The sequence below is a fragment of the Microtus pennsylvanicus genome, chromosome 12, assembly GCF_037038515.1.
Source record: "Microtus pennsylvanicus isolate mMicPen1 chromosome 12, mMicPen1.hap1, whole genome shotgun sequence".
Lineage (NCBI taxonomy): Eukaryota > Metazoa > Chordata > Mammalia > Rodentia > Cricetidae > Microtus > Microtus pennsylvanicus.
Genome location: NC_134590.1, coordinates 1,176,881 through 1,197,232, shown reverse-complemented (window position 1 = coordinate 1,197,232; position 20,352 = coordinate 1,176,881). Strand labels below are relative to the sequence as shown.

At 42.2% G+C, this 20,352-nt stretch overlaps 1 protein-coding gene and 1 pseudogene across 5 annotated transcripts in view; one reads left to right on the top strand and one right to left on the bottom strand.

Moving 5' to 3' along the window:
* Evi5 (ecotropic viral integration site 5) overlaps positions 1-20,352 on the bottom strand; it is a 138,731-nt gene that overhangs the window by 96,972 nt on the left and 21,407 nt on the right. For all 5 annotated transcript variants that reach the window (XM_075944491.1, XM_075944489.1, XM_075944493.1 and 2 more), the window contains exon 2: positions 6,635-6,864. In XM_075944491.1, the coding sequence (XP_075800606.1) occupies positions 6,635-6,864 (230 nt within the window). The remainder of the gene's footprint in view (positions 1-6,634; positions 6,865-20,352) is intronic.
* On the top strand, positions 14,264-14,711 carry LOC142832593 (cytochrome c oxidase assembly factor 3 homolog, mitochondrial pseudogene; annotated as a pseudogene).

Genomic DNA, 20,352 nt, shown 5'->3' with positions numbered 1-20,352 from the left:
TCCATTATAAAGCAGCCTCAGGGCAGATTCCAGAAGAAAAGCATTGCTTACGTTTTGTTTGATTTTGGTTTTGGTGTGTGAGTGTGGAGAGGACGTCGCTACACAATTTAGCTGCCTCTGCAGACTTTCCAGTGGGACAGGCCTAGGCTAATAGATGCATGCATGCATGTACGCCTGCTTGCCTGTGCTTATGTGCACGTGTATTTTTAACCAAATTTTAAGCAAATTTTTAAAGTTTAAAATTTATATGATAATAAAAAGATATTTTTGTACACTTGTACATTGTTTTAAGCCAGTTTTTATATGCATAAGAGCCAACAACTAAGCTGAGCAGTAGTGGCACACTCCTTTAATCCCAGCACTCAGCTCTGTGAGTTTGAGGCCAGCCTGGTCTACAAGAGCTAGTTCCAGGACAGGCTCTAAAGCTGCAGAGAAATCCTGTCTCGAAGAAAAAAAAAGGAAGGCGGGCAAAAATATCAAGTTTCCAGTGTGGCAAAATATACCAGCAATCTCAGTACTGGGAGGCTTACATAGGAGGTCACAAGGTCAAGGCCAGCTTGAACCACGCAATGAGACCGTCTCAATGCTCGTCCTCCAAAAAAACAAAAAGACAAAAAAAAAGTTTAAAGAAAAGAAAATAGATCTAATGTAGCACAGCCAGGCACTGTGGCACACATCTGTAATCCCAACACTGTTCAGGTCAGCCTGGTCTGTGGTGAGCACTAGGCCAGGCAGGGCTCTGTGTGAGACTGCACAATGAATGAATGAGCCAACAGTCATGTGTCTTGACTACACAGTGTATTATGTGTGTATATATAAATCCCACAGCAGTGCAGCATTCAGGCCTTCACGTCCACTCACTGGCTCAGAGCCTGCAAGATGTGTGTGGTAAATGCAATACACAAGCAGGCCACTGTTAACTCTGATGCTGCATTTGTCTGTGCGCCTTTTCTGTTTAGATAAATTAACTACGTTACTTATACAGTGTGTAGGTTTAGAGCCCAGAAGGTTGCATACGCACACTTTAACCCTCACACGTTAGGAGACATCCAACAGTGCTTTTCCTAGATCTGTCATCTAATGATAAAGAATTCTATTTAGACACGGCATTCAAGAAAGCCTTAATATGTAGGCTTTATAAAAATATATAATTAGAATCATCTCATTTATTACTGTTAAATGGGTGAATAACTTTAAAATGCCCCCAAAACAGATAGATGACCATGTAATTTCAACATAATTAAGAAATTACAATAGTGACAGAGGACAAACTTAATGAGCCTGGAAACTGGGATGCAGCGTCACTGGAAGTCTGTGCCACAGAGACGGTCCTCTAAAACTTACTTACTTTGTTTACCACACATCCTACATGAAGTAGAGAATCGGGAAATACTATAAAAGGGAGGATAGTTTAGGTTTTATCTCTAACAGATGAACTTTGTATCTTGGGTTCTAAGAACTGAGCAGCACCAAGACTTTACCTTTGTCAGGAAAGTGTATCAGCACAGGCTTCATGGGACTTATAGGAACAGCAGTTTTTGTTTGGGCTTTTATTAGGTTTGTTTTGAAAGTAGAGGTTGTTTACTTTGTATATGGATACCTTCATGAAAAAAGACATTAAAAACAAAAACCCTGTGTAACACTGTAACTGAAAAGTACAAAGTAGCCCTCGGCACCTACCCCAACCTGCAGCTGGCAACCAGGCTGCCCTGAGATTACTGCTGCTCAGCCCTAGAGAAACTCCTTTCTGCTGTGTGTATGTGCGCGTGCGTTAGTGTGTGTTAGCCTAAGTGACTACTAAATGCTCAGCCATAAATGGAATATCTCTAGGACCTCCCCTAAGGCCCAGGGAACATCACAGAAGGGCTACGAGGGCAAGGGGAGTCCCTTTCCTCGGTGGTCAGTTGCCCATATGCCAGGGAATAAGCCACATTCATCCTCATGTGAGAAACCCTGGTAGATGAAGAAACTGTCTGGGGAAAAGGATTTTAGACGTGAGATGAGGAGGAGGTACATACGCATGGTCGAGCTATACTACATACATGGATGAAACTCTCAAGGAATTAAAACAGTATCAACAGAAGAAAAGTTTTCAGGATTCAATATTTGTGCCTTGACGCACTTGGAAGACGTCCTTATAGGCGGTGCCGACAGCAGTGTGAAACACAAGCCTAAAGTTCAGAGAAGAAAAAGGTAAAGACCACAGAAATTTGGCAACTGAGATTTGGCTCACTGTTTCCTGTGGTTATCAGAGCAAACACAACAGAACCAATCAGCTCACCACCTGGGGATCTGCAAACCGCTAAGAGTTTATAAAGAACTAAGGCGGGAAACGTATGGAAAGTTTTCTAACTATTCTGGCAGTAACCACAGAGTCTTATCACAAAGTGAACAGTGTTTCCAGCATGGGGTTCCAAGGTCTCTAATATCACAACAAAACAAGATGTGAAACAGGCTGGCAGGAAGGAAATCACCTGTCAACTAAATGGTCAGCAAATCAGTAGAATCTGGCTCATTAAAGTCTACCTGGGTCTGCCCTAACAAATAGTTAGAATTTATTTTGAAAAAAGGGTAATTCATAAACAACGGGTATTTATTGTTCAGAGTTCTGAAGTTGGGAAGTCCAAAATATAAGCACTAATATTCAAATCTGGCGAGGACATTTCTAACTAACAGTGCCTTCTGTTAACGTGTTCACATGACAGATGCTGCCAAAACTCCATAAAGTCTCTTTTTTAAAAAGCATTATAATTCAACCCATGAGAACAGAGCTTTCCAAAGGTCTGACTTTATTATATTTCAGATTAGGTTCAACATAAGAAGGAGTTTTGCAGTCACAAACATTCAGATCAAACAAAACTACATGCCTGACTCACAGGGGTCACATGCTTTCCTGGTGACACATAAAATTCCTCTCTAATCAATAAAAAAAAATAACAGAATTAACAAAAAAGAAGTGTAAAAATGATAGATCTGAAAAACCAATTTCTTTGCTTTGTTTCTTTAAAATGACAGCTCCAGTCCAAGATTCTTTACAGAAAGAACTGAGGAGTAAACCAGCCATCCTGAGCCAGGAATGACAGCTGACACCTGTAACCCCAGCACGAGGAAGCTTGAAGCTCAGTTAATGAAGATTCAGAGACAGATATTGGGGTTCAACCCGAAGACCAGAAAAGCAAAGCAGCCAGCCTCTGGCTCTTACCTCGACCTCAGCCCAAAAAATGGCGATCCTGCCTCCAGGAATCTCAGAATGAGGCTGAGCCTAAAAGCTGTCTCTCATTTTCTAATCCTCTCTAGTTCTGGATTAAGGGCATGCACCACTATAGCCTGGTTTCTATGGCAAGCTAGTGTGGCTACTGGGATTAAACGTGTGTCACTGATGCCTGGTCTGCAAGGCTGGCCAGTGTGGCTGTTTTACTTTTCTGATCCTCAGGCAAGCTTTATTCATTAAACATAAATATAAAATATAAGATGCCACTACAGAGGCTGAGGCCTGAGTTGTTACCATGACTTTATGACCAGCCTCTTACATTACACAGTAAGTTCTAGAAAATTCTGAGCTACGGTGTGAGACTCTAAATAAAATCCTGCCTTCACAATAGAGAGAAAAACAAAAAACTTAAAACCAAACCAATTCAAATGAAGTGGTGTTTTTGCTGTTGTATACATGTGTGTGTGTATATATATATATATATATATACACACACACATACATGATGTATTGTTATTTACATACATGTGTGTGCATATATATACACACACATACATGATGTATTGTTATTTACATACATGTGTGTGCATATATATACACACGTATGTATACACACACACAGCTAGAGAGATGGCTCTGTTTTGCTTGAAACCTTTTCATTTATTAATGAATTTTGCTGGATATTTTATACAGAGTATCCTTAAGGAAACTGAGGTAATGCTGGTTTTTTAAGTTCTTAAGTATTTAATGAATATTAGACCATGGAGACCAGACTGTACAGAAATATAATGCAAGTCACTTACACAATTCTAAAAGTCCCAGGCAGCAGCTACATCTTGAAAGTTCAAAAAGTGACTAATTTTTATAATATATTATCTTATTTATTTAGATTTGTTTATTTTGAGACTGGTTCTGCTTTATAGCCCAAGCTGACCTAGAACTTATGGTGATCCTTCTGCCTTCAAAGTGCTAGAGTTACAAGCATGGTCCAGCACATAGAGCTACTTTCTTCAATTTAAACAAGTCATTTCAAAAAAGAAAACATCATTTTAACACGTACTCAAGTTTTCTTAAAATTAACGTTATATTACTTTTTTCAAAACAAGCCTTCAAATTCTGGTATAGTTTACAGTTTACACCTAACAGCAAGTCTAAGTCAGACGAGGCACACTGCAGTGCCCAGCAGCCGTGGGGTCAGTGCTAAAACACTAAGCAGTGGAGCTCTAATGTGGATAGAGACTCATGGTAACTATATTTTAAAAACAAAAATATACCTCGTATAAAAATGGTTCTGTTTTATCACTGTAGTATCTCTCTCCTTGAAGGATATGCTAAGTAGGAAAACTGAAGTAAGTAAAAGGAAATAAAGATGGCTGAAACAAAACCTTAAATCAAATAGGTAGTTAATGTCAGCTTTCAAACAGTACTATCGCCCTGAACTAAAATGTCAGCTTTCAAACAGTACTATCGCCCTGAACTAAAATGTCAGCTTTAAAACAATACTATCCCCTGAACTAAAACGTCAGCTTTAAAACAGTACTATCGCCCCTGAGCTAAAATGTCAGCTTTAAAACAGTACTATCGCCCCTGAGCTAAAATGTCAGCTTTCAAACAGTACTATCCCCTGAACTAAAATGTCAGCTTTAAAACAATACTATCCCCTGAACTAAAATGTCAGCTTTAAAACAGTACTATCGCCCCTGAGCTAAAATGTCAGCTTTAAAACAGTACTATCCCCTGAACTAAAACGTCAGCTTTAAAACAGTACTATCCCCTGAACTAAAACGTCAGCTTTAAAACAATACTATCCCCTGAACTAAAACGTCAGCTTTAAAACAGTACTATCCCCTGAACTAAAATGTCAGCTTTAAAACAGTACTATCCCCTGAACTAAAACGTCAGCTTTAAAACAGTACTATCCCCTGAACTAAAATGTCAGCTTTAAAACAGTACTATCCCCTGAACTAAAATGTCAGCTTTAAAACAGTACTATCCCCTGAACTAAAATGCACCGTCACCCTTGAGACTCACCTCCTCAAATTCATCTCTGCCAAGGCCTTTGTATTCTTAATATGAAAAACACATTTTAACAAAAACCAAAAAAAAGCTGTCCTATTTTAACCTAAGTCTATCAATTATTAACTTTCTTCAAACAAATCTTTGATATTGGACTAAACCATTTCTTCACATTTTTCTGAGGTTGCCACGTACATTTACTTTTTTAAAGAAATAGTTGCAATAAAACCATGTAAAGGAAAATAATTTTCTATTCTCATGTTTCTTACATTTTAATTTTCTAAAATATTGCCTCCATTTTTGTGTCTCTTAAATCAGACAGTTAAAGACACAATTAGAGTAGACTCTCCACGCGGGAAGGGAACCAATCACATATGCTTAAGAACAGTGTCTTACACTGTGGTATCACAGGCAGCAATTCTGTCAATTACTTTTTCTTTAGACTTGTAAAGCACACAACTTCCTTACCAACTCCTGCAGAGGCCAGAGAAATGATACAGTGGCCAGCAAAACAGGGGGTGGGGATGTTAGGTCTTCAGGTATGACACTTTATTTGGGTTGTTGTTGTTGTTTTTAATAAAAGTAAATATATCTTCCCCCTGGGCCTTTTGAAAAGTCAAAGTCGCTCACAGTGACGCATCTCCTAATCTTTTCCAAGACAGTCCCACCAATTAGGGACCAACATTGAAATATATGATCTTGTAGGGCATTCTCAAACTACCACAGAAGACTACATCTGATTTCCAAACCTATTACAAAACTATAATAAATAAGGCAATACAGTACAACCTTAAGACCAAATAATAGATAAACAGAACAAAATGGAGTGCAGACATAGACCCAACATCTGTAAACAACTGAAATTAACTAAAGTGTCTAAGTAGTTATGGAAGAGTAGCTGATCAGGCAAAGAAAAGAGCTGGATGTGGCCCACGCCTTTAATCCCAGCACTCGGGAGGCAGAGGCAGGTGGATCTCTGTGAGTTTGAGGCCACCCTGGTCTACCAAGTGAGTTCCAGGACAGCTAGGGCTATTACACAGAGAGACCCTGTCTTGAAAAACCAAAAAACAAACAAACAAACAAAAACAAAAAAACAAACAAAAAAAAGTAGGGATGGAAGCGTAGGCCAATGTATCAAGGTCTGGGGACTCAATCCCAGCCCTGAAAAATAAATAAAACAAAAATGATAGTTTTGCCTTAATAATTCATAAAATACAAGAAGGATTTAGAGTCTGCTATACTAACAGAATGAATCTCAAGCGCTATTAGCTAAAGGTAAATCTTAGTCTTAGACTAATCTCCCAAAGAAATTCCTGAATGTCTGTTTTGTAATTCTGGAAAACAAGGGTCAGAAACTAGGAAACTATATGATAACCAAGAAGAGAAATGTCCAGCAATTTCACTCACCGATTCTGTTCCTCCAGCTTAGCCAGGAGTTCTAAGTCGTCTGGACTCAACTTTGAAGGGGAGGCCGGCGAAAGCGCTGGTGTCGACAGTGTGGTGGACGAGGATGTCGTGTGGGATGACGCAGATGGACTGGCCACCTGACTGGCCATCTGACTGACTGTATGCGAGACTGTGTTCTTCACCCATGAGAGAGTAGAGCTCAGCTTTTCCGCCACCTTGTCTGTCGCCACCTGAGGACAGAAGAGAAAGCACATTTTAGTTGTGTTGCGATCGATGTGGGATGCCCCTCTGTATGCTGTGAATATGGTTTGTTATCACTGGTTAATACAGAAGCTAATATAGCCAACAGCCAGGAAGAAGGCGAAGTCTGGGAAACACCAGCAGTCGCTAGGGAAGCAAGCTGTGAGGTGACAGTCACGAGACCTACTAATGGAAACGAGTTAACTTAAGTTGTAAGAACTAGTTAATGTCCGCTATGTTCAGCTAGTCCGGATTTATCCCAGGCTTTTTCAGACCCAGGCCAGCTGGCCTTGGTGAGTTCCCGAGAGAACATCCCCATTGTCTCAAACTCAAGAACAATCGCAGTGGGTTTTTGATCCTACTGCACGTACTGGCTTTAGGGGAGCCTAGGCAGTTTGGATGCTCACCTTACTAGACCTGAATGGAGGTGGGTGGTCGTTGGGCTTCCCACAGGTCAGGGAACCCTGATTGCTCTTTGAGCAGATGAGGGAGGGTGACTTGATCGGGGGAGGGGGAGAGAAATGGGAGGCGGTGGCGGGGAGGAGGCAGAAATCCTTAATAAATAAATAAATTTTTAAAAAAAAGAACTAGTTAATGATAAGACTAAACTAACGCCAAACAGTTTGTAATTAAGATTAAGCCTCTGAGTGGTTATTTTAAAAGTGGCTGCGGGAAAGGGCAGGATGAGAAACCTTCAGTTACATGCAATCATTTCCACAAACTTGGAGACCCCGCTAAGTTTGACTCAAAACTCACTGAGGGCCGGGCGGTGGTGGCGCACGCCTTTAATCCCAGCACTCAGGAGGCAGAGGCAGGCGGATCTCTGTGAGTTGGAGGCCTGCCTGGTCTACAAAGGGAGTTTCAGGACAGGCTCCAAAGCTACAGAGAAACCCTGTCTCGAAAAACCAAAAAAAAAAAAAAAAACTCACTGAGGTGATGGTGGTTAAGCCTGTCTTTGCTACCATTATTCTAACATCCAGACTTTGGAACTTACTTTCTTCATCTTTTTTAAGACCTACTCATTTCTATGTTATGTGTTTGCCTGCATATATGTATATATCACATGCATGCCTGCTGCCCTCAGAAGGCAGAAGAGGGTGTCAGATCCCCTAAAACTGGAGTTAAACATGGTTGTGAGCTGCCATGCCAGTAAAGGGAACCAAACTCAGGTTCTTTACAAGAACAGTAGCTGCTTTGTAGACCAGGCTGGCCTTGAACTCACAGAGATTAGCCTGCTTCTGCCTCCCAAGTACTAGGATTAAAGGCCACCACCACTTGGTACAAACACTGTTCTTATGAAGAGCTTCTGAGCTGGCAAAATGGCTCAGCCGTCAATGTACTTGCCATGAAAGCCGAGCATCTGCGTTTGATCTTCAGAACTCACACAGAAAGTAGAAGCTGAGGACAAAATCCATAGCTGTCCTCTGTCCTCCATACCATGGCACACATGCCCATGAGTGAAACACGTACACAGACACACACAATAATTTTTTAAAGTCTTAGCTGTGACATATGTAGCCTTAAAGATTACAAGCCATGCAGTACTTGTATGATCTTCGAGATCTCAAATCTTATGTGACAGGGAAAAAAGGTTAAACCACTATAAACCATCTTCTGAATAACTTAATGCCAGCCACCCTTAAGTTTATGTACAGTAATTCATTCACAGACACTAAACATCTGCTCCAACTTCTGACAGTAAACAGTGCTCTCGTGGATTGTCCAAAGCTATGAAATGGTGCTCTCTCCCCACATCCTAGACTTCTACCTAGGATGAAAACTCTACGCAGGGACAGGATAATATGGAAAATAATTCTAAGACATATTAAGCCATTCAACATAGCAGTAAAGCATCTAATACAAGAAAGATTCAGCTTCAAGAACTGAGGGGGCAAGGATTTTACCCCAAGCTACCTCTAGCTTCTGTTTAGCTTTCTGTCCCCTCCCTACAAGAATTTCTTTCCTTCTGGAATAGTAGTACAAAAGAAGCCATATGACCATGGTAACTGAGGAGAACGCTCACAAGAATAACAAGAAGGATCGACCCATAGGAAAGAAGCATGGGGCAGATTATTTATTCAGTTTGCTTCCTTCCAGATATCTCACCCAACCCCCAAACAATTGCTGCCAATTCACAGATCAGCACAGATCACTACAGGAAGAAATAATACTCGAGGCAGCTGGGCACACACCTTTAATCCCAGCGCTTGGAAGGCAGAGGCAGACGGATCTCTGTGAGTTCGAGGTCAGCCTGGTCTGCATAGTGAGATCCAGAACAGGCAGGATATCGGAGAAAATATCTTGGAGAAAAAAAAAAAAAGAAAACTAAAGCCAAGTAGAAATCCAACTAAGCAACAAGGAAAGGTGATGTTACTCTAGTGACCCTTCCTGTACAGAAAAACCTACACATTACTACAAATTGTGAAAAATGATGTTACTCTAGTGACCCTTCCTATACAGAAAAACCTACACATTACTACAAATTGTGGAAAGTGATGTTAATCTAGTGACCCTTCCTATACAGAAAAACCTACACATTACTACAAATTGTGGAAAGTGATGTTAATCTAGTGATCCTTCCCATACAGAAAAACCTACACATTACTACAAATTGTGAAAAGTGATGTTAATCTAGTGACCCTTCCTGTAAAGAAAAACCTACAAATTGTGAAATGACAGTAATTTGCATTCCAAAGGCACAGAGTAATATTTAAAGCCAGAAAACTTAACATATGGTCAGAGAGGCTCCAGAGATGACAAAACTATAGGTTACTGTCATCACTCTTGATTGCCCACCAGAACTAACTTGTAAGAACCTACTGCTGAAGACGCCACAGACAGCCAGGCCGCAGGACAGAGAAACAAAGCTGGAAATGAGCTGGCAGTGTCTTCACTTGCAGTGTTGGAAGGTGCTGTGTATGCTACTGTGAGGTAGAGACAATGTCACCAATAGTTTCACTGGTGGGCCTGTCTGCCCACTGGAGCAATCATGGTATGGCCGCTATGCGGATAGCGACCCACTCTCTACTTAGTGCTCCACAGGAAGGAACTCACCCCTCGCACTGTAAATCTGGTCACCAGCCCATGGCTGGGAAGGCCCTAGCAAAGAACCTACTATTGTTATTTTGCTAAATGGACACAGTGTCAAACTGCCTTCTAAGCACTGTGTTTACACCACAGGAGAGTGCTGACCTCAGGCTGTCAGTGAAGCTTCCCCCTGCCTTGGGCAGTGTAACACACTCACAATTAGTAAAGTGCTGGGGATAATGGAGTGTGGCGTGCCTGACCTTAAACTGGACATCTATAAAAGCCCTTCTGAAGTTCAGGCAATATACGGAAGATGTAAGAGGCAGGACGGGAGCTGAGAATAATGATGCTTTCTGGGGCTAATGAGAAAGCTTGGCAGGTCAAGTCGCTAGTTACCAATTCTAACAACCTGAGATCAAGCGCTAAAATCCATAAAAGGCCAAGTGTCAAGTGTGTACCCACATATACAAAACACATTTTGAAAAAGAACCCTAGTGTGAAAAAGTGTCTTCTAGACATGATGGTCATTGTCCTCATGAACTCATGGCAGCTGTGCTCACAACAAAGGCCTGTCCATGACTGGTGCCGGCACCATTTCATCATGTGGGGCGGGGCTGTGAAGCTGATCCACCACTCACGGTTCAGCTAATGGTGGTAGGAATGAGGAAGGGGTTGTTTTCATTTGTATAGCCTGATAAGTTGTCCGTGTTCCAAAAAATAACCTGACACTCATGCAGGCAACAATATTTAAACTCTCAATTATTATTAAATCATTAAATAATAAGTTAAATATTAAACTATCCTCTCTCCCACTCCCACGCACAGATGAAAAAGTGGGGGGAGGGGACTTGTTGGAAGGAGAGCTTAAGCAGGGGAGGTAAGAAAGGAGAATACAAAGAAACAAAATTCATCACACACACGTATGAGATTGCCATAAACATACCATCTCCTAATGCCAACCACTAACTCAGAATATACTCAGTGAATTCCAAGCAGTCATCTTTATAATCCTGTTAGAGAGAAGTCCCTCACGGAAGTGAATTGTTGCTAAGGCAAAAGCAATCTACTATTTGTTCTAATTTATTAAATTGAATTACTTTACCATGCCTCTTCTGTATACTGTAGCAACAGGCCTCCATTTAGAGAGTTTGGAACAACCAAAGGCATAATTCTGACATCCACTCGACTTAAAGAAATGAGATTCGGCCTCAGCACTAAGTAACGCATTAATACGGTTTACTATTTTCATAATTTCACACATTCCATGTGACTGAATTATCTTTCATACTGACTATGCCCTAACCTCCCTGGATCATGAACCTCACCATGCAAACATGTTGCAAGTTCTTGTCCACATCACAGACATGCTACATATTTATTCTGAGAAGTGAACACTCAAAATGTTAAAAATATCATCAAAAAGGACAATTATACATTAAAGAGATACAAAGTACGATTCGAAGCCAGGCGGTGGTGGCGCACGCCTTTAATCCCAGCACCTGGGAGGCAGAGGCAGGCGGATCTTTGTGAGTTCGAGACCAGCCTGGTCTACAAGAGCTAGTTCCAGGACAGGCTCCAAAACCACAGAGAAACCCTGTCTCGAAAAACCAAAAAAAAAAAAACAAAAACAAAGTACGATTCGATCTTTATGAAACTTCCAGAATGGGCATTGTCACACATCCCTTTAATCCCTGCACTCGAGAGGCAGAGGCAGGTAGATCTCTGAGTTCCAGGCCAGCCTGGTGTGAAACAAAACAAAACAAAAATCATACAACCAAAAGAAAAGGGTCCATACGTTAAAGAACTTCCAGCAGGCTCTCAATGTGATGCACCTGGTTGCTGGTTGCTGGGGAGATGACCAGGGAGGTCAACATGGAGTTATCCTAACAGTGCCAGTGTGGCTTCCTTTGAGGGGCAGGTTGCACAAGCCAGATGCTCTGCACCCAAAGAGACATGGTGGGCATGGCACTGCCCACTGCTCAAGACCTGGCCCTGTAGGCATCACCTGACAGCTGTTCCTGGTCTGCTCACTCAGAGGTCAAAGTGCTTACCTCACAAACTTGATGACCTGAGTTCAAGCCCAGGAGTCCAACCTCGGCTATATGAAACTGTCTTAAAAAAATAAACGAAACTGTAAAATGCTTTTGGTCTTGACATTTACATCTTCATATCAACTTTATAGTGTCTCTCACCCTTTTCTGCCACTTGCTTTAGGCTTACACTGCGGCCTTTTCTCATTCTCGGCACTACAAGTACGGCCCAGTGACATTGCACCCTTCATTTCTGACACACACGTTCAATTCTTCATGCTCTCCTCTTTGTCTGCTTTCACTGCTTTTAATTTTTCTTCAAAACACTTTTAGTTTCTCTTGCAATTTCTTTATCCAATATTATTTTAAGAGGATACTGTTTAATCTCTAGAAATTTTTATATTTTCCAACTATTTTTCTAACTTTACAACCAGGTTATACAATGATAGAGCTACTGGTTTCTAACTTAATTCTACTGTGGCCTGTAAGCACAAGCTAAAGACCATGTCACGTCCCAGAATGTGGTCTGGATGGGTTTGTCCTCAACCTTAGAGCGCGTTTTCTGCACTCAGTCACCCACTTCTGGTACTGCTCAGTGGCAGTCACACGTGCTGGAGCCTGCAGTCCTAACAGTGGATCCACTCAAGGTCCAGGTTTTGCTTGTTGGTTGGCTTTGTATTGAGACGGGGTCACATGTAGTCTGGGCTGGCCTCTAACTCACTACTTTGCTTTGCCTCACTAACTGTAATGTCTTTTTGAAGAAATGGCTGTACTCTGTTAGGTAAGGACTACCTTTATTCCTGGTAACTCCCTCTCAAACCTGCTTTGTCTGAAATCAATACAGCTACTTCAAATTTCTTTTGATTATTTAACAAAGTCCAAAAGGCAAACAAAGAACCATGTGAGGTATGGTGGCAAACATTTGCAATCCCAGCACTCTGAAAGCTGAGGCAGGAAGAGTCCAAATTCAAGGCCGACCTGAGTTACATAGTGAGATCTCACACCTCAAAGGAAAAAAAGAAAATCTCAGCACTTAGGAGAATCTCTGTGAACTCAAGACCAATCTGATCTACAGTGAGTTCCAGGAGACACCCTGTCTCAAAAAGAGAGAGAGAGAGAGAGAGAGAGAGAGAGAGAGAGAGAGAGAGAGAGAGAGAGAGAGAGAGAGAGAGAGAAATAACTTTGTATATAAAATCCCTTCTGAACAAGAGTTTTTCCAATAACTACTGTACTGAGTTAAAGTCCTAACAACGCAATAAAGTTTTAAATGTTTTTTTATTTACTCACTGTAGGTGTTCTGCCTGCATACAGCACAGACACTAAGAAACAATGAATGGGATCTCTCTGCACAACACCACCATTCAGTAAAGAGGCAGGGTAAAGAATGAAAAAGGATCTTCACCAATTATATATATATGAAGGCTAGTATCTAAAATATATAAAGAACTTTTGAAAAAAAGACTGGATATCAAGAAAATAACCCAGCTGAAGACATGCAGAGAGAGTTCTCAGAGCATGGCGTACAGAAGCATGCAGAGTTCTCAAAACAAAGGAAACACAAATGGCTGAGAAACCTTTAAAGAAACGCTCACCATCGTTAGTCATCAGGGACATGCAAGTCATAACTACTTTGAGATTTCATCCTCTACCAGTCAGAATGGCCAAGATCAATAACACAAAGAAGAGCCCATGCTGGTGAGGATCTAGAGTAAAGAAAACCCCTATTCATTGCTGGTGGGGTGCAAACTTGTACAGCCACTATGCACATCAGTGTGCAGTTTCTCAGGAAGCTGGGACTAGATCTACCTCAAGATCCAGCTGTACCACACTCTTTTGCATATACACAATGGACTCTGCATCCTACTACATAAATGTAGACATTTGCTCATCCGTAATCATTGCTGCTCTATTTAAAATAGCCAGAAATCGGAAACAGTCTAGATGTTCATCAGTTGATGACAGGATAATGAAAATGTGGCACATTTACACAATGGAATATTATTAATTGTTAAAAAGAATGAAATTTGCAGATAAATGGATGGAGCTAGGGAAAAAAATCATCCAAGTGAGGTCACCCAAACCCAAAAAGAGAAATCAGTATGTTTTCTCTTATATGGGGATATTGGCTTTTAAGCCTTTGATATGCATGCTACAATCCACATAACAAACAGAGGTTAGGTACCTATTAAAGGACAAAGGAAGAGAAGAGGATCTCCCTAGGAAGGAGAAATTAAAAGATACATAGTTATGGGAGGGAGGGTTGAGTGTGAGGAGCAAATGGGAGGGAGAAGGGAGAGTGGGGTGACAGAGAGATATGAAGAGAGTGGGGCTGGGCGGCTTAGGGCGGAGCAGCAACATGGCGGCGTCTGGAGCTGGTGACCCTTTGGGTGCTAAGGATGGAAATGCCCCATTCGCTCAGCGCATAGACCCGTCCCGGGATAAATTGACCCCAGTGCAAGTGCAGTTTATGCGGCAGGTGCAGCTTGCCCAGTGGCAGAAAACACTGTCACTGCGGCAGACCGGAACATCGTGACTGGCCTGGGCATCGGGGTCGTGGTATTAGCTATTTATGGTTACACCTTCTATTCAGTGGCTCAGGAGCGTTTCCTTGATGAGCTGAAAGATGAGGCCAAAGCTGCCCGAGTCCGAGCTTTCGAGAGGAAGAGAGCATCAGGACCCTAACTGTACAGACCATCTTCAAACTGCTGGAGCTCCTGTACCCCTTAAATGATGCCTGGCGATCTCACGGCATCGCTGGCTTCCTAATTTCGAACTGTGATTGAGCCCAAGAAGCCAGAGACTGTGCGTCTGGCCACTGCCGGGTGGGGGAATTGCTCATTTCACATGCAGTTTGTACAGTTACTCAGCCTTCTAATTTCCTTGTTCGAGAGGTATGAGACCTTGCCTTTCCTCAAACTTTGTGGTTTACCCCTTCACCTCCCAAGGGCCCAACTGTTAAGGGGGGAGGGTGTGGTGTATCTGCAGAGTTGGAACCTTAAGTGGGAAAGATGGGGTCAAGTTAAGAGAAATAAAATGAGTCATCTCTCCTGAAAAAAAAAATATAAAGAAAGAAAACTAAGGGCATTTGAGAAGCCGTTGGGAAACTCACTACCGTAGAAGTTTCCTAAAATACATACATAAATGAAAGAAATCAAAATGGTGCCATCAAACAATGGAGGTGACAATGCCCCAATTAGATTATCTTCCACCAAGAAGTGAAACCTTAAGTGCCAGAAATGGGTAACATCTAGTTGAGTGCTTAGCCAGAGGTCACAAAGAAACCCCAAATATCTGTGGCTATTACCAAGGTTATTGGTTGCTCTCAACAAACTGATGAGAACGCCTTTCGCTGAAGATAACATAGTTCATCAAAAACAAACTCAAGCTGGTGCCTAACTAGAGGCTTCACCCCTTCTGGCTAGTGTTCATGGTGCTGGAAGGTACTCTGTATGCTACCTGAGGAGAAAGGCAACCATCAACTCAGCTACAAACCCTGCAATCTACAGTGGTGACCAGCCTACAAGATACGCTGCTGCAATAGTGACACAAATGTTGTGAGCGTTATCAACTACGCTATGATTGGATAGAAGGCCCACGGCATGAGATGGAACTCATGTCAACTACGCTATGATTGAATATAAGGCCCACGGCATGAGATGGAACTCATGTCTGACACTGCAAGAATTATTAAGAACTTAGGACTGGATAAGCCATGGGCCTACAGGAAAGCCGCCATTCTGTTAAAAGTTAACAGCAATAAAATGACTTCTAAAGACATTCTACTACACACAGAGATCAGCGTCTCAGTCATCATCCAAGAAGCTTCTTCCTAAGTAGTTGGGAACTAACACAGAGACTCACGACTGAACAACGTGCAGAGAATGAGAGACTCTAGAGCACTCGGTCCTCAGCGAACACCTCCATCAAACCCTCCCACAGGGCTCAGGGAGCTGTGTGGAAGAGGAGGTGGAAAGGCTTAAAGAGCCAGAGGAGATGGAGGACTCCATCAAACCCTCCCACAGGGCTCAGGGAGCTGTGTGGAAGAGGAGGTGGAAAGGCTTAAAGAGCCAGAGGAGAAGGAGGACTCCATCAAACCCTCCCCACAGGGCTCAGGGAGCTGTGTGGAAGAGGAGGTACAAAGGTTTTAAGAGCCAGAGGAGATGGAGGACTCCAAGGAGGAGTGTCTTCCAGGCACAGAACTAATGCACATTCAAATTCACAGGACTGTGGCAACACACGGGCCTGCAGAGGTTCAAGCCAGACAGGATTTCACTGGTCAGAGGGAGAAGTGGGCATAGGCTCCCACCCTAACCAAGAAACTACCTGCAGTTGACATCTGCTTGCAAAGGAAAAATCAGTTTTCTCCACAATGGAGTCTCACTGGGTGTATTGGTCCCACTTAAGGGTAGCTCCCATGCCCTTCCATAGATAACCAACACAAAATAAATTGAAGGGTATTTTTGTAGACTTTTTGTCCCAAAATGCTTTGCTTGGGCATTTTTTTCTTATTGGTCCTGTGTTTGTATATTTGGAGTCCACTTTTTATTGTTTTTCCAGTATGTGTCTGTGTCTGAAAACTATTTTTCTCCCCACCCTCACCTTATTTGGTTTGTTTGGGGTTTTCTTTGGGTGGGTGGGGTTGTTTGGTTTTCAGACACACTTAACTCTTGTAGACCAGGCTGGCCTTGAACTCACAGAGATCTCCCTGCCTCTACCTCCTGAGTGCTAGGATTAAAGGTCTGCCTGCCTGATGAGTTTTTTAATTGGATAAAGACAAGTGAAATATAAAGACATGTTACACTTTCAAACCCTGTCTATAACCAGGAACCTTTCCCATCCTCTGCCCCGGTTCGGCAGCAGTGTTCTGTGTGCTGTCTGCACCTGCCAACTTTCTCCCCATCTGAAGACACTTCTTGGCTGTACTCAATATTCTGAATTCAAGTATGGCAAAAACACAAATGAGTGCTTTTTCGTTGCTACTTGGTATTGTCCCCTAATTTAATCCCCACAATGCACTATGTCTCATTATACCATTATATTAGTTATTATACCTTAAGAAATAAACATATTTTCTGAGAATTCACCACACTGACATCCAAAGGGGCTGCACCAGGTTGCACTCCCATCAGCAATGCAGAAGTGTTCCCTTTTCCCCACAACCTCTCCAGCATAAGTTGTCATCAGTGTTTTTGATCTTGGCCATTGGTGTAAGATGGAATCTCAGAGTTGTTTTGATTTGCATTTCTCTGATGACTAAGGATGTTGAACATTTCCTTAAGTGTTTTTCAGCCATTTGAGAAACAACCTACCTCAAGACCCAGCAATACCACTTTGGGGTATATACCCAAAGAATTCTCAGTCGTACCACAAGCACATGTGCTCAACTATGATCATAGCAGCATTGTCTGTCATAGCCAGAACCTGGAAACAACCATAGTGCTCCTCGACTGAAGAATGGATAAGGAAATGTGGCACATTTACACAATGGAGTACTACACAGCAGAAAAAATAACAACAGCTTGAATTCTGCAGGAAAATGGATGGAGCTAGAAAACATTATTTTAAGTGAGGTAACCCAGACACAGAAAGACAATTATCACATGTACTCACTCATAGGTAGTTTTTATACATAAAGCAAAGAAAGCCAGCCTACAAACCACAATCCCAGAGAACTTAGACAACAATGAGGACCCTAAGAGAGACATAGATCAAATCTACATGGGAAGTAGAAAAAGACAAGGTCTCCTGAGTAAATTGGGAGCATGGGGACCTTGGGGGAGGGTTGAAAGGAGGAGGGGAGAGGCAGAGAGAGGAGCAGAGAAAAATGTAGACCTCGATAAATATCAAAAAAAAAGAAATAAACATATTACTCAGAGAACAAAAATATTGTCATCTAAAAAAGGCCTTCTTGGGACTTGTGAGCCCGCTCAGCAGGTCAAAGTGCCTGTTGTGTGGTCCTGGCTGCCTGAGCTCCATTCCCCAAGATCCAGATCTCTTAATCCCGGCAATCAGAACACCAGGAAGCTCGGTGCCAGCCACCCTGGAGTGTGGAGAAGGTATAAACAAGAAAGACCCTGCTTCTCAAGGTGGGAGGAGAGGAGTAACTCCTGAAGTTACATCCGGATCCCCAAACATGTATGCATTCAGGAATAACTCCTGAAGTTACATCCGGATCCCCAAACATGTATGCATTCAGAAATAACTCCTGAAGTTACATCCGGATCCCCAAACATGCATGCATTCGCACACGTGTGTCGCACACACACTTTCAAGCATAACTTAATTAATTAGAAAGCACACTTAAATTACCTAATTACTAAGTAACACACTTTAATGAATGAACTTCTAACAACCCCATATGGCTATCACATTTAACAATCTCTGAAGTACTGTATTCATTGTTAACGTATAAATTTTGGTCAGAGCTGACAAGCAGCTGGCCTCTCCTGCTAAAGTAGAAGAATGTTAGCCAAGTGTGGTGCACATGCCTATAAGCCAGCACTCAGGAAGCTGAGGCAGGAGGATTCTAAGTTCAAAACCTGAACTATGTACATAGCAAAACGCCTTCAAAAACAAAGATGAATAAAGAAGTTCATAATCGGGCAAACTAAGCATGTCCTGTCACCACACACAAAGGGGGGGTGGGGTCCATTTTAACCGTCTGACTTGTGTTTTCTAAAGATGGCCTGTGTTAGTTCCCCAGGACTGCCATAACCAAGTACAGCCAACCAAACAGTTTAAAACATCAAAATGTTGTCTCTCAGTTGTGGAGGGTAACATCCCAGTGGGGCTAGGGTGAAGCTCCAGGGCACAGTGCTGTCCAGCATGGAGTGGGGGGGAGGGGGCGGGTAACTTAGGCTACTGAGTTTGGTACACAGAGACTGTGAAGAAAAACTAAGTGGAGATACTCTGGCTGACAGCATTCACTCCCAAATATGCATCTGAACACACTTTAAATGGCCCTGGGCTGAAACGCAGGCTGGAAGGCAACCAGCTCCTCAGTGTTCTATCCAAAGCCCTGACTGGCAGGAGACACTGACACACACACATAGCTGTGCGGTCACCAAGTGCAGGAGACACTCACTCACACACATGGCTGTGTGGTCACTAAGTGCAGGAGACACTCACACACACACACATGGCTGTGTGGTCACTAAGTGCAGGAGACACTCACACACACACACATGGCTGTGTGGTCACTAAGTGCAGGAGACACTCACTCACACACATGGCTGTGTGGTCACTAAGTGCAGGAGACACTCACTCACACACATGGCTGTGTGGTCACTAAGTGCAGGAGACACTCACACACACACACATGGCTGTGTGGTCACTAAGTGCAGGAGATACTCACACACACACATGGCTGTGCGGTCACTAAGTGCAGGAGACACTGACACACACACACATGGCTGTGTGGTCACTAAGTGCAGGAGACACTCACACACACACACATGGCTGTGTGGTCACTAAGTGCAGGATATACTCACACATATGGCTGTGTGGTCACTAAGTGCAGGAGACACACACACACACACACACGGCTGTGTGATCACCAAGTGTGGTGGGGTTTTGTTACACAGCTCTAGCAACTGAAACACTGTCACTGCTATTAGAATTAATGATGCTTAAAGCAGAATCATAAAATTAAAATTTTAAGTTATTAGTAAAGATTAATATGGAACTTGTTTTAAGATTCAAATATACAAAGTGGAAAAATCTTTTGACTTGCCTCAAGAGTGCTATGATAGGGTACAAAAACCACCTACTAAGAAAACAGGAATCAGTATCTCAGACGTAAAAAACTATATTAATGTCTAGAGGCCTAAAAATAACATTTAATTAAAATAGGAAAAACTTGGGCTGGAAAGTTGGCTCAGCAGTTAAGAGCACTGGCTGCTCTTCCAGAGAACTCAAGTTCAATTCCCAGAGCCTGCATGACAGCTCACAACTGTCTGCAACTCCAGTTTCAGAGGCTCTAACGGCCTCTTCTGGCCTCCCTGAGCACCAGGTCATATGTGATGCATAGACATACATGCAGTCTAAACACTTACATACACAAAATACATACATGCAGTCTAAACACTTACATACATAAAATACATACATGCAGTCTAAACACTTACATACATAAAATAATCTTTTCAATATGAAGTTGAACTGCAATATTATTTCCCTGTTACTAAAACGGTATTAGTTATTATGCTGACTCAGTGCTGAGAAGTAAGCCTTTGGCTTAATAAATAGGGTGCTTTCTTGAAATCACAAATCTTGTTTATCGTATGGAAAATAAGTTGAAGATTCTGCTGTAATTATTTCTATTTTCACTAAGACCAATTATTGAAAGAGGCCAAAATATTTCAAAGGAATAAGAGCTCTTAGGTCAGTGGCAACTCTTAATTAAATGTGGAAAATTGGTTC